At 37.6% G+C, this 17,146-nt stretch overlaps 1 protein-coding gene across 2 annotated transcripts in view; it reads left to right on the forward strand.

Annotated features, from left to right (window-relative positions):
* Nucleotides 1-11,780: 11,780 nt before the first annotated feature.
* The window catches only part of tll1 (tolloid-like 1), a 40,176-nt gene continuing 34,810 nt past the window's right edge, over nt 11,781-17,146 (forward strand). The window contains exons 1-2 of one of the 2 annotated variants that reach the window (XM_058789326.1): nt 11,781-11,970; nt 13,129-13,552. In XM_058789326.1, coding sequence (XP_058645309.1) covers nt 13,375-13,552 — 178 coding nt within the window. In that variant the 5' untranslated portion in view covers nt 11,781-11,970; nt 13,129-13,374. The remainder of the gene's footprint in view (nt 11,971-13,128; nt 13,553-17,146) is intronic. The other variant, XM_058789318.1, reaches the window with a different exon arrangement.

Raw genomic sequence — 17,146 nt, forward strand, 5'->3', positions numbered from 1 at the left:
TGCTGAGCGCATTCCTTTTAATAACACAATAAACACACAACAAAAATGACATCGGTGAGAAAACAGAAGATAGCATCTGATAAAAGTCTCCTGGCATCATGTCGACACATGAGGTAATTAAAATTACACTTATAATATTTTGATTATAAAGTAGGCCTATATTTAAACTAGTCCATAGACATTTTATTCTGTTCTTTTTTATTACAATAATCCCTTTGAAATCTATAAACAAGTTATGTCAAAAGTAATCTAAAAGTTATCCAAAAGAAGTCAGAATACATTACCTAAAATTAGTAATCTAGATTACATTACTGACTACAATTTTCAACATGTAATTTGTAGTCAACAACAGACTACAATTTGTAAATCTACCCAGCACCTTCGACAACCTAGGAGTTTAGGGAAGTCTCAGGCCCTTACAATGAAAAGGACTTATTTTGTCACTGAGATTAAGCAAGTTTGTGAACAAAGTCTTGAGTTCTTAAGTTTAAATATCTTCAGTAAAGTTTTAAAACTGAATTTTGCCATTCTTCTTTACTGCTATTCACAAAGTTTTGCAGTTATGTAAAGTTGTGTAGGCACGTTATTTAGCTCTATTCTGTATAGTTGCTGGCATAGCAGATCCAAGCAGTCTCACCCATTATTCATTCCTTACCTATTAGCATAATCCTGATCAATACTATTGATCAGAGAGGAGACAGCAACTGTATGGCAGTTCTCCTGTTGGCCCAGAGGGATCTCAGAATGCCTAAAACAGCAATACTATCTCTCTAAGGTCCACTTCTCTCATTACTTCCCAGCAAGAGGGGTGAGAGTAGCATTGATATGTGTTTAATTAGAGCTAAAAATACATATGCACTCCAGTCTCCCAAGAGAGCTGACACCAATATCTAATTGAATGCATTAAACAACAGCACAAAGTTTTCACAAATGGCCAATTACTTTTGCACTTGAGTATGTTTTGGAGTCTTGGCTTACTTTGACATTTTGGTCACTTTCTTTTCTGTTTCTCCCTCTGCCTTGTTCCTGAAAGTTCTGTTCTTTTTAATTTTTTTTTAAATTAATTTATTTTTTTAAACATGGCCATGTGAAAAGATTAGGCCTATATAAAGAAATGAAACAAGTGCAATACATTTATAAGTATTGCAATTAAATATTAATATATGTTTAATGATTGAAGTGGCATTCCTATGAAATCATTACTAGACATTTCTTACTATATACATAATCAACAGAGGGCGCTGTTGAAACATTTTACTTTAAAAGTTGGCTGAATGAACAATGAATGACGGCTTATGGTAGACATTTAGAGGAAATGTTATTGGAACTTCTTAAATCAGCTCTCATGTACGAAAGTACATATGTATCATTTAAATGTAGGCTACTCATGTTCCACACATTCATATGCCATTGAGGCCAACATGTGAACTCACACAGAATGTTGTTTTACCTCATTATTAGTCAATGCACAATGGCTAATGCTGATGAGGTGCCCACATTATGACCCTAAAGGTCCAAAATGTTAATAAAAGTGGTCCTGTGGATCTCTGCTGTGGTGGAGAACTAGTGCCAAATGGATAACAGACACATAAACTCTCACAAAATGAGACAAAAGTTGGAATCGAAGAACACAAAACAGAAATTCAGGGATCAGGACTAAAAAAGACATTAAACAGACATGGTTACATGCATTCAAGTGTGTGTGTGTGTGGGAGAAAAGGATATTTTTGTGTGTGTGTGTGTGTGCGTGCTGTACGTGCGTGCGTGTGTGTGTGTGATGCAGCATTGCTTTGATTTGAGACCTGTTTCAAATCCTCTCCTCTGTTCACTTCCCTCCTGTATTTCTCTTTTGTTCTTCTGGGTGGCCCAACCTTCTCTTCTTTCTCCAAATATCCTACTATCACTGGGCTGTGAACACCATCCTAATCTGTGAGTGTGTGTATACAGTATATGTGTGTGTGTGCAAAGAAAGAATAATGAGAGAGATTCACATTTATGTTTGTGAGTATCTGTCTGTTTGAACTAGTGTATGTTAATGTTTGTGTATGAGAGTGTGCCTGTGGGGTGTAATTGTATGTATATGTGTGTGTGTGTGTGTGTGTGTGTGTGTAAGAGAGAGAGAGAGATGCTAAGAGAAAGAAAGGCGGAGATGCTAGAAAGGTCACTGGGCCCAGACAGTATTTGTATTGTGATGGTAATCATGGGATGTAAGCATCCTGCATTCTTGGATAGTGTCTTTTTGTCTTACAGGCCTTGGCATTCTCTGTGGTGGTAACAAGTATCACAATTGTTATTTATTCAAAATAAAATAAAAGTAATAAAAAAACTAATAAATAGTGGTGACAAATATCACTATGATTATTTTTCCACAACAGAATATATAGAATAATGGTGGTGACAATTATCAGTATTATTATTATTTTATTATTTAAAATACTATTTGTATAACTTTTTTTTTTTTTTTTTTTTTAGAACCCAGGGTCTATTTACAGAGTATCATGAACAAGAAATGAACTGGAGAAAATCAAATTGAGATGATTAAGATTATTTTATTACTATACTTTCCTAAGCAATAAGATTTTCTTATTTGACTTACATGTATCAAGATTTGCACTGCAGGATCAGAACACTAGAGACTGATGGATTGGACTCTTGAAATGAGCCAGTAAGTAAACACCCAGAACACCCCAGCAACCATATAATGGAGTTCCAAACATCATCAGTCTGTCAGGCCTGTCAGTCATCATTACGAACCTATATAAGCAGCACTCATCGGACCGCCCCAGCGTCAATTCTTCCGGCATCCCTCCACCTCCCCTTCTCCTCCTCTATTTCTGTTACTCTCCTTCTGGGTAGCACCCCAATGGGGGACTCGTAGCTCAAGCTGACAGCAGGCCAAGTTTGCTTACCATTAACCATCAGGACTGGATGGGCAGGCGAACTCGAGAAACTTAATAAAAACCACTCAATAGCAACTGCATAGCAACAGTGTAGCATTAGGTTGGTGAGTTTCGGACTACTCACATTTTCTTCATACAGTGTAAAGAATCTAGTTTAGTCGTACGAATATCTGAGTATAGTCTAATCTTTGGCATTCTTGGCTATATTGTTATAATCTTTTCTTTGACCTGTGCATGTGTGTGGTTATGACTGACTCAAACTAAGCAGCAATTACCCATGAAACACTTCTAAACTATATCTATTAATCATGATACATGCTGGGCTACTGTAGGGGAATCCAGCAGGGAATTAAATGAAGTGTGTGTGTGTGTGAGAGAGAGAGAGTGTGTGTTCCTTTACCTCGTTCACTTTCTTTTGATACTCTTTATTCAGTTTTAACTTCTGTGTCATTATCCTGCATCTCTCTTTTTATTTAAATAGCACAGTGTAACCTCTTGTTCTTTGTCTTTGTAATGAAAGTCACATCCTGAATACAGTGATAACTCTCTTTCTGTATGTGTGTGTGTGTGTGTGTGTTGTACTCCAGCACACCGAGCCTCCATTTCCCCGTTGGCTGTGGTGGTGTCTGACAAACAGATGCCCTGGAGGTGTTTTAATGCCGACTGTTGGACTTTGAGTTTTATGTATTAGAACAGCTGCTGCTAGGGATCAGCCAATCACAGAGATGAGCAGTCACCTCCACAGACACCTCACACAGACCCCGGCAGAACCCTGCCACAGCCAATCAGAGACAACGTGTGATAGGTCACTACCCCAGGCACAAACACTCACACACACGCTTACACGTTTTTCACATTTTCACATATTAATCCAAACAAAAAATCTTACATTATTAATTCTGAACCTGCTGACGAGAAAAATAGCAACCAAATACTATAATAAAACAATATATATTTGTCTCTAAAAAGGATTATATGCAAGCACTTCTACAAAAAATGTGGTGCACTGTGATTTAAAGCATACAACGATGCACTTGGAAAGAAGTGCACAGGAAGTTTTCATCTTTTATATTGATCCAGCTGTTTACACCCACAGTTGAAGGACAAGCTACCACCTTTTCTTCTTGTCCTCTGTCAATCCATCCATTTCATTCTAAGGTTGGATCGATGAATAGCTCTCCTGAGATAAAAGAGAGTGTTGAGATGCAGAAATGAAAGAGAGAGTGACAAAATAAAAATACAAAAGTAATGAGAATGTAGATTATTATGAATTTGAGAGAATAAAAATAATGTGTAATTGACATTTTGCTTTTAGGAGCCCACCAAAAATGTGCTACTGTTAACATATTTGATTTAAAGTACTTGATTCGCTTGATTGTGTTTATATACAATATTGCCAAATCATTATACACAAAACAAGTAACCAAGTAACTCTTAAAAATAAAGGTGCTTAAAAGGTTCTTCACAGCGATGCTATAAAAGAACCATTTAGTCAAAGGTTCTTTAAAGAACCATCTCTTTCTTACCTTTTTATAATCTGAAGAACCTTCTTTCACCACAAAGAACCTTTCGTGAAACAGAAAGGTTTTTCAGATGTTAAAGGTTCTCTATGGAACCATTTAGACGAAAAAGGTTCTTCTGTGGCATTGTCAAGCACCTTTATTTTGAATGACAAGTCACAATATTACTGTAACAAATAACAATAAAAAATATTAAATGCCAATTGACGAATAAAAATAATAAATTTAATATAAAATAAACATTTATCAAGACATTGTGAAAACAAAATACTGTATTATATGTACAATGATGATTTCTGATCATATTTTTCAAAGCAGTACTTGGTTTCTGAGGTTGTGCAGATGAAAAATGATTTTTGCTTGGCAACTGTCTGCCCCAGTAACATCTGCATTGATCCATTTCTGAAAAACTGGAAAACTATGGCGTAAAATGAGATAAAATATCTATATGTTATCTGTAATATGTACAGTTTGTGATTTATTTGTTGGTTGCCTTTTTAAAATCTGAATAGCTACTTTTTAACGACTATAGAGAAACATGTTTTTTTTTTGTGTAAAATAACGTTTAGCAGAAGCTACCCAGATTAAAGGCTAACCTGCCAGTGCTAAACAGCAAAAGCTTGACTCCCTCTAATAGACAACGGCTGTGATTTTGCTCCAAATTACTGCAAGACAAATGGAACTGAAGGCCTGTCTCATTAAGATCTTGGCTATTTTTATTCCTTATTATTAAAGATTAAAACAGACACTAGGGTGAAGGTCACTCACTGTGGGCATCCAGGTCTTTTTCCATAGTTAGTTTTGTTTAGCCACACTTTTGAATGGAATAAATTCTAGTTTGCTGCTTATTCAGGTAAAACCCCCAAAACCTTAATTGGCCAGGTGTAGAAAATGACAGAAATGTATGTAGACTTTATGAATATAGTCTATCCAAAAGTAAAAAGTACAGATAATTTCACAGGTGTAACTTCAGAACAAAGCGGAATATACCGGTCCACTATGCATTTTACAAGTGTAATGCACTATATGTCTTGCATTTGATGTAAAATGAGACATTAGTTAGTCCCTTTGTAAAGACTCTATTTGCAAGGCCAATTCCAGAAATCCGACACACACACACACACACCAACCTAAACACACAGAAGCTCCTTTAGTTGATGTAACAATCCTTTCAGTATCCTTTGACAAACACTCTTCACGTCCTTTTCCTGTTTCAAAGGGGGCCATTTCCTGTTGGCGCTGCCACCTCAGCTGTCCAATCTTCCCCTGTCTGCAAAGCCAGAGTGGTTTGGTCCGCATGGCTCTTCTTATCTTATCTGGACTAGTCCACACCTTCATAGTGAGGTGATGGAGGGAGAGAAAAAATGCAAGGGTCTGCACATGAACCTGTGAGTTACACACACACACACACACACACACACACACATACACACATCTTAAAATTTAGCATGGAATGATACAGTATGTAAGAATAAGCTAACTGAATGCATTTAGTCAGAATAAGTGTGTGTACTTGTCATTATGTTTTACATATAAACAACTTTCTTTTGTGCTACGTTTTAAGTTAGGATTTCATTCAGTCACAAACTGCTTACAGAAATGTCCACACACGTACACACACACACACACTCCCTAAAGCTGATCATAATGCACTTCCACTCTGGAGAGGAAACATATCTCACACAACCAGAGACACAGACTCAAAGAGACACCAGTTCCTGACACACACATACACTCTTTACTTAAGGAAAATCACAGCATGGCGATTTCCGTGTGCTAGTATGGGGCTGAAAGCTCAGCTTCTTTCAGAAATTACTCGACTGTGTACATCATGTAATTGTAAATGTACATTTCTGTACAAGCACACACATTTTACAAGTGTATATATATATTTTTTTTATCTCTCCTTCTGCAGCTGTTCTGTTTCTTTGAAATCCTCTAATTGCACTGGTTCAAATTAAAATATGAACAACTGCTGAATTAAGTTCTGTTTTAACTGTAAACCTTATCTTAAGTACACACACAAACAGTTTTTTCATGGTAGACCCATGCCTTTGTGTGTTTTGTTTTCGTTCCACCGCTTCTCCTTGTCTACTGGTCTGCCTATTACATATTGTCACCATCCTTTGTAGGTACAATATGTGAGTGGAAATGGGTTATATTATAAAATATTGCAGTACAAAATAGCACAGATATATTATTGATTCAGCCTTTTAGAGTCTTTCAATGCAAAGAATAAAAAAACAGTAAAAATGTTCAACTCTCAGTACATCCATTTCATTGACCTCGCTTCTGTCTCCTCTCTCCTGGAACACACACTCTCACACACAGTGTTTAAACAGAGGAAATCCTCTCTTCCCGTTGGCTGAGTGTGTGTTTACTCACAGAAGGACTCCACTACACTCCAGAACTGAGGTCACACATGGGGTGAAAGGGCACGGTCCCTCACTCCACACTTACACGTACAGTGTGTACCAGACTTCACCTCTCGCACTGAAGCAGTCTATACCTTCATATTACTAAATTCCACATGCACACTCAAGCAACAAATACCCATAGAGTGTTAAATGTATTAAAACATCTTTGACACAAAAAATAGGATTTACTCCTCTGAAAGATTTGATGACCATGCATGTATAAAACATAGTGACTCAACAGTTCACCTCAAATGCACTGTTTAAGGCAGTGCCGCTATGATTTATGTACAGACCTCAATTTATATTTAAAATAACATGAAGAACAGTAGAGCAGTAGTGGCGGGAATTTCTCAGTGACTCTTTCTGCAGGTGATACCGTTATGCCTGCGTCTTGTTGAGTGAGAATTCATTCATCTAATTGTTCAGAAAAAAAGCTTATTCATTCAGGAACCAAACAGGTGAATGCCTTAGTGAGTCACTGAATCATTTACTCAGCTGATTTGTTCAAAAACACTAATTCGGTCAGGAACAAAACACTACTGTGTGTTGCATTGGTGACAATGTAACAGGCAAAACTATGTCTAAAATGTAAGTTACTCAATATTAACTTTAGTTTTAATGTTAAAGGAGTGTGAGGTAAGATTTAAGTTTCTGATGTTTTAATATTTAACGACTATTTTAGACTGTTAAATGCCGACAGTAAAACCTGGGGATGCAAGCTTTTTGTGAAAATACACAATTTTGAATAAAAAATATATAATTAATGTAATTTATGTATATGTCAATGTGAGTAAACATAACTGAGCATATTAGCATTCTGCATATTAGGCATAACATTAAGAATGAATCAATATTTGAATGAAGTAGTTACCTGGCTTTCCTGATTGCCTTTTATTAAAACACTTGTCTAATCATCCACAGACTTAAACTAGAATGTGGTAAAGTGTGTTTTTAGGTTGTGGTTACAAAGGCGTAAATTTCAACTAACAGTAGTGGGGGATTCAATAAACATAAAATTTCTCAAGAGCAATCTTTGAAGGGGACACAAATAATACAGCCAAAATTGCACTTGTTTGGATATATATGTGTACACAGCATGTGTACATAGCATGGAGACCGTGTTTAATTATGAGTTCATTCATAGGTCATAGTATAATTATTAAATTATTTTGCATCCTCCACATAGTATTTTAGGTTTCGTCCGAGACTGAGGTCATCTCGTATTTAGATATTCAGTCGCAGGAATCCCACTGTTCTGCCACTTAACATCATATTGAGCAAAACCCAACACATCAGTAGGTCTACAATATTAGCCTAATACACACAGGCTTATCGCTGTGTTAGTTGTAGTGGGTGACTTACTATCCAACAATCTATGGTGTTAAACAAGCTAAGCTAGATAAGTTAACCTAATAAACGCTCATAGAAAAATACATCGGATATCATCATTTTTTGTTGTGACTAATTTATTAATAATCCAGCATCATCTGTAATAAAGAGAAAGAATCACTTCATCCGATGTTTAAAGTGAATAAAATAGCCTTGACAGCCTACTTACAAATATCTACAGCAGAGCTTTGTTCTCTCCCACCGGACTGTATCGGTGAGGTAAAGGGGGAAAGTAGGCAGTGGACCCAACCACTGTGAGGCAAGGGAGGGGGGACTCAAAATGTTTCTAGACTTATAATGCTTTTATTGTTTTACTACTTACACAATTATTTTAAGTATATGTTCATTATATTATTTACAATACACAGAGTGGTTTGTAATGATATTTTTAGGGGGGACAACCCTCAGATTTACACCCCTGTGTGGTTAGAACAAACATTAATATAATACAAATATAATTTGCAAATAGTTACAATTCTTTACAATCAATTAGGGTTCTATTAGCTGTTTGTTTTTTCTTTTCCTTTCCTTTCATTTACTTATGTCATTACAAGAAAATTTTTTTATCTTTTGTGAAACATAATAGATTTTTTCCACTGTATTCCCCTGGAAAAAAATTGAGCTTGAAGAACACACCGCAAAGCCTACAGCCAAGGGCCAAACTAGCATGTACGTTCTGTGCTTGCATGAGAGGAAATAACTTTCCATACCAGCTGGTGGCAATAGTCTATATTTGTCATTGCTAACTATTTTCAATATAAACCATGTCAATTCGTCTTCACTTTTTTCATTCCAGACTGCTGCTTCGTTCTGAAAATATTCACATATTGGAATACTCATATAGGATAACCAATCAGTGTGATCTCTTGCACAATGTCTCTGATGCTGATACAACATAATTGGCTGAAAAGCTGGCAGCAGTGATCTGACTAGTTCCACTGGTGCAGAACACACAGAAAAAACTGGACCAACAGATGCTCATTGACAGCCTGACATTAGCTGATGGCTAATCATCAGTTTGGTCTGTCATGGCTTTTACATCTATGAAAACATGTTTGAGATTTATGCCAAAAGTTATGGCATATCACATTTATGGAAGAAAAGTAATACAAAAATGTATTTAAATTTGGGCCTTTATTACATTAAGAACCAATATATTTGTGACTTCACATTTTAAGTCCATTCTAGGGCTCAGCCAGACTGCAGCTTATGTCAGTTAATCTGGTAGCTCCATGCTAATCACCTCTCTATTTAATTCATTTTCTCATTTACGCCTCCATCCCAATGAACGCTGGATAGCTGCTGAGGTTACTGTGGATCAGATGTCATCCATTAAAGTCCCGGAATAGACCTCTGATTAGTGTTGGAGTACTGGCAGTGTAAGACCCGCACTGAGATTCCAGTAGACTAATTCAAACATTTTAGGTTTAAGACCTCATAACCTACTCTTCTACTAGTAGTATGTACAGGGAGCAGTGGAATCTTCAAATCAATATTCAATTTGCTGCACCTTACCTGGTCACATATGATATATAATAAGTGGTTTATTTAGACTAGTGAGGTGCAGTGATTTTATAAGGACTCACAATAGTCCTTTAAAAGCCTTTAAAAGAGTTGATCGCTCACTTTTAATTAGGGTATTAATTTCAATGGAAACTCTCATCAAATGCAGTGTTTATCTGCTGGCATACACTGGGCTGAAAAATGATTGAGTGTGATTATGAAATAACTACATTATATACATACTTGGTTTCACTGTATTAGAAGGGACAGCTCATAGGCACAACGGTTTATAGCAGAGGATATTTGTTAAACCTAACATAATCTAACCCCCAAATGTAATCTTTTGATGTAAAGGAAGAGATTTTTTTGTGGCCGATTTCAAATAATGAAGACCACCTCAGATGAGGATATAAGACGTTTTCAACATGTTTCACCATTTATAGGAACATTTTTAAGTCAGCCCTCACAAGCTAAACATCCTTGTGGGGACTCTCCTTAGGCGTATGGTTTTTATATTGTGCAAACTGTATTTTTATCGCCTGCATTTTTTGTTGTGACTAATTTATTAATAATCCAGCATCATCTGTAATAAAGAGAAAGAATCACTTCATCCGATGTTTAAAGTGAATAAAATAGCCTTGACAGCCTACTTACAAATATCTACAGCAGAGCTTTGTTCTCTCCCACCGGACTGTATCGGTGAGGTAAAGGGGGAAAGTAGGCAGTGGACCCAACCACTGTGAGGCAAGGGAGGGGGGACTCAAAATGTTTCTAGACTTATAATGCTTTTATTGTTTTACTACTTACACAATTATTTTAAGTATATGTTCATTATATTATTTACAATACACAGAGTGGTTTGTAATGATATTTTTAGGGGGGACAACCCTCAGATAGGGGGGGCCCTGACCCCCCTGGCTGCCCCCCCCCCCCAAACAAACTGTATTTTTATCGCCCTATACCAACCCTACACCTAAACCTACCCCTTACAGAAAACATTGTGCATTTTTGCATTCTCAAAAAAACACATTCTGTATGATTTATAAGCTTGTTTACCCATGCTGGACCTCAATTTAGTGACACGAGTCCCCATGAGTCTGTGTTGTTTAAGTCCCCACCGAGATACATAAACAGGTACACACACACACACACACACACACACACACACACACACACACACCCCTATACCTATCTATCTATCTATAAAAAAAAAATTTGAGCTTTCTGATCATCAGAGAATCTAAAATGAATAAAAACTACATCATGGTTTTCACACAAAATATTAAGCAGCAAAAACTGTTCTTAACATTGATAATGAGAACCATTATTAATAATTGAGCACTTATAATAATTTAGTACCAAATCAGTATATTAGAATGATTTCTGAAGGATCATGTAGCTGAAAATTCAGCTTTGCCATTAAAAATAGGCTATTAAAAAATAGGCTACATTTTAAAATAGGCTATTAAAATAAACAGTTCTTTTAAATTGTAGTACAGTATGTGTCACAATACTACCGTTTTGCAATCAAACAAATAATACTATGAATAATGATAAATAAATACATGAAAAATAAATAATATGTTCTATTGTTTGTTAAGATGTTTTCGTTCTGGGTGAGTGGTTCCCACAATGTAGGCAAAATGTACTCACACACAGCCTACTTTACTTAAGAGTACCTTCCCTGTTCCACCCAACCAAGGAGATCCCCCTCCTGTCAAGACCATCTTTGCACTGTACCTACTGTACCACAATACCTACTCCCTCTGACTTCTGTCAGGATGTTAGCGGCCATTCATGCATGCTGTAGTCATTCATCATTTTAACCATATAAAACCCGTCCACAAACATTCCAGTGCTCTTGTGCATGAATGTGTGCACGAGTTTTGCAAAGTGAGGCATAGCTTGATGGATTGATGGCGTGACGTCAACACACAGTTACCTTGCCGTGAGGGAGGGGGGGATTAATCTGTGTGTATGTGTGTGTCAGGAGAGAGAGAGAGAGGGAGAGAGAGAGAGAGAGACGCGTTAATCTCCAGGGAAATGGGCACGTTTAGAATAAGCGGTACCAGTCAGCAAGCGCACTCTAATATTCCAGTGCCTGTGGAAGAAGTGTTTCCAGAGAGAGAGAGAAGGAGGGAGAGAGAGAGAGAGAGAGAGAGAGGGAATATGAGGGCAGTACTCAAGATGAGCCTGCGCTTTGAGGCTGTAAAACACTAGACCCTGAGGGCATTCTCTGAGGTAAGCTCCGTCTCGCTCATATTTTAACAAGGTTTGACGCCACGGTGCTAAACTACGGCGCGTCTATTCTTTATGTTTGTAAAGTAGCGCGCGATAAAGGTTCGAGTCTCCTCGCGCTTACTTGGACGCGGCGCGCTCTGTTCTGTCAGATGTGACGGCTGCGCTTAAACCGTAACGGCTTCGCAGTAAACTCTCCTGAGGTAAATAGGCGTTAAAGGAGACCGGGCCCCGGGGTTATCGCCGGTAAATTGTATTAGTCAGGACCTGAGAGTGGATAAACGAGCTCAAAGCTGCCTTCATGAAGTCCGTTCGGCGTTTTGACAGTCACTTCACTCAAGTCAGAGAAGTTTGTATATTCTGAGATGTGTTGAATGGAACAAATGTAGCCTATAAATCAGCAATAGCCTGCTTTTTTCTAGTGTTTCTTAGCTTCCTTGTTCCAGCAGGCTGCAGCTATTTTGAGGTCCACACTGTCCAAATTAAAGCAGCCTCACGCAGCAAATTACACACTGAGAAACTGCTTTTAGTTCAGAGACGTGTGACAGAGAGAGAGAGAGAGAGGGAGGGAGAGAGAGACAGACCTACTTTATGAGGGGAGTTAAACAGGTTTGTTAAATGTCCCACCACAGCCGCTTTTACTGTCACCTCCTAATAAAGCAACTATTGTATTTATAACAGTTTTTAAATACGATCTCACCTACATGGAACTTGCGTTACATCCTGAAGTGTTGTATAGGCGACGGGAAAACAGTGCTTTTGCCGGATTATTGCTCAAATTTTAGTGAACGTGTGACTTTTACAGCTACCGGCTCGTTTTGGGTGAACTCGGTTGGTATTGTTAAAGTAAATCAGATAGTTTCCTGTCTTTATAATGCACGAAAGATGTAGGCCTATGTTTGTTGTTCTTAAAAAAAAGTAAGTAGTTTGTGTGCATAGGAAAGTATAGGCATATCTATCTATCTATCTATCTATCTATCTATCTATCTATCTATCTATCTATCTATCGAGGTTTTGAGCTTGTGTAAACCTTGCTCGGAGTCATTTAAATATGTTAAACATCTTCATTTAAATATTAATTTAAATGTAGGCTACATCACGCCTCACCCCATGCCACCAGTGTCTTTACTTGTTTCATTTAAAGACTGGCTTTCATTGCAGCTCTGCTTCTTTAGGAAATCTGACTGTGCAAGAGAAAAGAAAAGTGAGCTGCTATCTGCCGGTTCAAATCGATGCATTGGCGTCCAGCTGAGATGCCGCGACGCTGACGGTCCTGCCCCGTCTGTCGAACCGGACCAATGATGATAATGAAGATGATTATGTCCACACGGCGCGTGTAGCGCTAAATCACCTCTACCGGACCCTTAGGAGACACTCCACTCTGATCCGCGCTCATTCAAACTTCAGATGGACTGCCTTCACTCTGCACTGACCAGTAAAATGAATTGGATCACACTTCTGCTGGCCGGCTTGACTTTTTGGGGCAAAGTGTCCTTGCACAGCTGCTTAGATTATGATGACAGTTATGATTATTATGAAGAGGAGAAAACAGAAACGATAGACTACAAGGATCCCTGCAAAGCTGGTAAGGCGCTTTTGTGCGTTTTTTCGATCTGTAAACACTTTCTATGCGGTGATCAAAGGAGAAATCGTAAACATCTAATTCGCACTTCACACGGTGCTGTATTATTATAGGCTAAACGTAGGGAGGAGTGAGTTGTTGCGCTTTTTATTCCCAAACTTTAGTTTATTTTCTTTACGCGGAGACTGCACGGGTCATGGGTCCTCTGGTGCGCGAGAATCAGCGACGCCTCTTTTTTAATCTTTTTTTTTTTTCTTCTTTTGACGTAGAAATGTCCCTCGCAAGCCTCGCACTACCCCTCCTACGCCGCTGAAATGATCTAGCCCGCTTTAATTCGGTTTCTCCCGAGATGATCCCGCGGCTCGCGGGGCCACGTGCGCTCCGCTGTCATAAACCCGTGCTTTCCGCGCGCACGTTTGTCCGTGCAGGTAGAGTGAGCCTGCACGATTTACAATGTAATTATTATATCAATCTAACGAAGTTGAAACTGAGTTCACTGTGAACCACTGTTTCACCTGCTGACAGCTGCCATGCAAAATTATTAACAAATGTTTTTAGTAATTACAAATAATCCGTGGATTTCATATACATTTACGTTGTGCATAATTCTATTTGTATTTTACGTTTACGTAGTGTAATAATTATAGATTTAGTGGAATAGACATATATAGACATTTTTCATGTAATATGGGGGGTTAAACTGTAAAGATTACAGAAAAACTCAAGGGGCCATGTGTATATGTTTGCATATAGTCAGTTTTAGTTGTGGCATGTTTTTGTGTTTGTATCTCTATGTTGACACATCTTCACACAGAAAGCCAATAATAAAATTTCTTTTTCACTCTGTCCTAAACTCCACCTAAGGCAGAACAGATATTTAAATGCATCAACTGCTGTTACATTTTGTAAAATTGCTCTGTTCCTCCCTCTCTCGTGTGCCAACACACAGATTTACTCACATAATCTCCCTCTCCACATTCTCTCTCTCGTTTTCCTTTGTGTATATATCATGTTTACTCAGGAACTATAAATCTGAGCATTTGTTTCTCTGCTGCAATGTGTTGGCATTGTTTCCAGGCTTTCATGAGACAGATGTATGTACACATGCAGAGGGCACGCATGCTGTACACACAAGCAATATGTATTACTGATGAGAATGAAAAAAAAGCATTTAAGTGGTTTGTGTGAGTGTTTGTATGTGTGCAGTGTGCATGTGTGTTTGGATTAGTGTGTCTATGTTTGGGTGTATGCATGTAGGAGTATGACTGCTTGGCAGTTGTAGGGAGGACCTCTGTTTTTACAAACTGTGAAATATTCAGCCTAGAAATTTGACAGGCTCGTTGATAGCAGTACTACAGGGAAAGGGTGGACAGCATCTTCACATAAACTTTAAGCACATACATAAATAAATAGCCATAGAAAACACTTTTAATCTTTATTACACACACTTCTGTCAGATATCTATCACATATTCCAAGGCGACCCTAATTCATACTGTTAGTACTGGAAGTGTAAAACGCTAGTAAACAGCCTGTGCCGTGTATATTAACATGTACCCAACTCCCTTATAAATACCAGTGTACACCCAAGATGATTGAATGTCCTACTCAGGATAATATTTCAGATACGGTTAATCTGTCATCATGCTAAACTTGCATGTAATTCATAAACCACAACTTTATATGTTGTTGCTACAGTAATGATATGCATTTGTGGAGTTTGTGTTACAGTGCTTGAAGATCTTTGTATCATACCAGGTAAAAAGCTGACTGTCCAAAAACTGTCCAGGTCATTGAGCGTGTTCGATCCAGTTCTCTCTAATGCTAACGTTAGCCACTCTCTTAGCTGATGGGGCATTTTACCGACGCGTCTGCAGTGTAGCCTTGTATTAGCATATCAGTGCTGTGTTGTTGTTTTAGCAGAAATAGCCATGCTAATTAAATGCAAGGTGTCAATGGGGGGAGCTGCTGTGCCTTTCAGATGAATGGACCCAAATTTAGTTTAATTGTTTACAGGCGTACATTATTAAATCTTGGCCTTAAAGGGATAGTTCACCCAAAAATTTAAATTCTGTCATTAATTACTCACCCTCATGTCATTCCAAACCCGTAAGACCTTCATTCATCTTCAGAACGCAAACTAAGATATTTTTGATAGCTCTCTGTCCCTCCCATAGACAGCAAGGGTCCTAACATGATCAAGGTCCAGAAACGTACCAAGGACATTGGTAAAATAGTCAGGGGTTCATCAGGGGTTCAACCATAATTTTAAGAAGCTATGAGAATACTTTTTGTGCGCAAAGAAAACAAAAATAACAACTTTATTTCAACAATTCTTCTCCTCCTCATCCCTGTTTTCTTTTTGCGCACAAAAAGTATTCTCGCAGCTTCCCAAAATTACGATTGAACCCTTGTCCTTGTCCTTACCGATGTCCTTGCTATGTTTCTGGACCTTGATCGTTTTGGAACGACATGAGGGTGAGTAATTAATAACAGAATTTTCATTTTTGGGTGAACTATCCCTTTAAGTATTTGACATAACACAAACACACCCCCATGCTGTGTTTTTACATTTAACAGTTTATAAAAATAAAAAAATCTGATTTATGGTCCCCAATTTTACGTTTACCTGGACCACACATCACATATACTTTTGCTGGAATATCTGTTTCTCCTTTACACGTATCGTTTTTAATAATAGCTAATATTAATTACAAAAGTTTAGTAATTACTAAACACTAGACTTAACCATACTTTTATAATACATATTTTGGCATTTGTGGATATAACACAAGACATTATTCACTCCCTATATTAACTATATGGAAGGCTTTTGGTGTGGCAACTTGGTTTGGTTAAGTCTTGCGGTTTTAGAAATTTCACCTCAAGGGTTGCAAAACCTGAAATACGTGCACATTTACGTCTGTATGTTCAAGTTGTACCACTTTCATAAGTTCCTATTAATGGTTTGTTTTGGTTGACATAACAGAAGGCCATTAGCTCCATTAATGAGGTAAATGCATTGTTTAGGACTTCTGTTCTTGTTTACAGAAACCAAGAGCTCTATTGGTTTCAATGGGTCACTAAAGGGCTAGTTACATTATACAGTCATTAGGTGATGTTATCTGTTTCTGTTATCTTAAGACATTGTAAACCTAATGACACTGTTGCTACAGAATAACCAATCTTTTATGATTATGCAAATCTAGCCCACGCCTCCTTGTTTAGACAAGAGAAACATAAACAAACCCGAGGGAGTTTACTGGGGTTGTATGCGGACAGACTTAGGGGCAAACAAACAGAAAAGAAAGCTTTATACTTCTCTCAGAATAAGAGTCAACATCTTTATTGGCATGATTGTCAGCATTTACAGTAAGTGTTTACACAGTACTTGCAATAATGCAATATACAATACAGAAAACAAATGAAGCCAGATAAAGAAAGTAACGGATGTAAAGAGAAATATAAAAGAAAAGGACAAGTAAAAATAGAATAAAACAACATAGAATATGTTAGTGGTGAATTTATGGTATATACAAAATTGTAGTAATGGATCATCTGTCAAAGTAACACCCACTAAAACTAACACTATACTATT

The sequence above is a fragment of the Onychostoma macrolepis genome, chromosome 01, assembly GCF_012432095.1.
Source record: "Onychostoma macrolepis isolate SWU-2019 chromosome 01, ASM1243209v1, whole genome shotgun sequence".
Classification (NCBI taxonomy): Eukaryota; Metazoa; Chordata; class Actinopteri; order Cypriniformes; family Cyprinidae; genus Onychostoma; species Onychostoma macrolepis.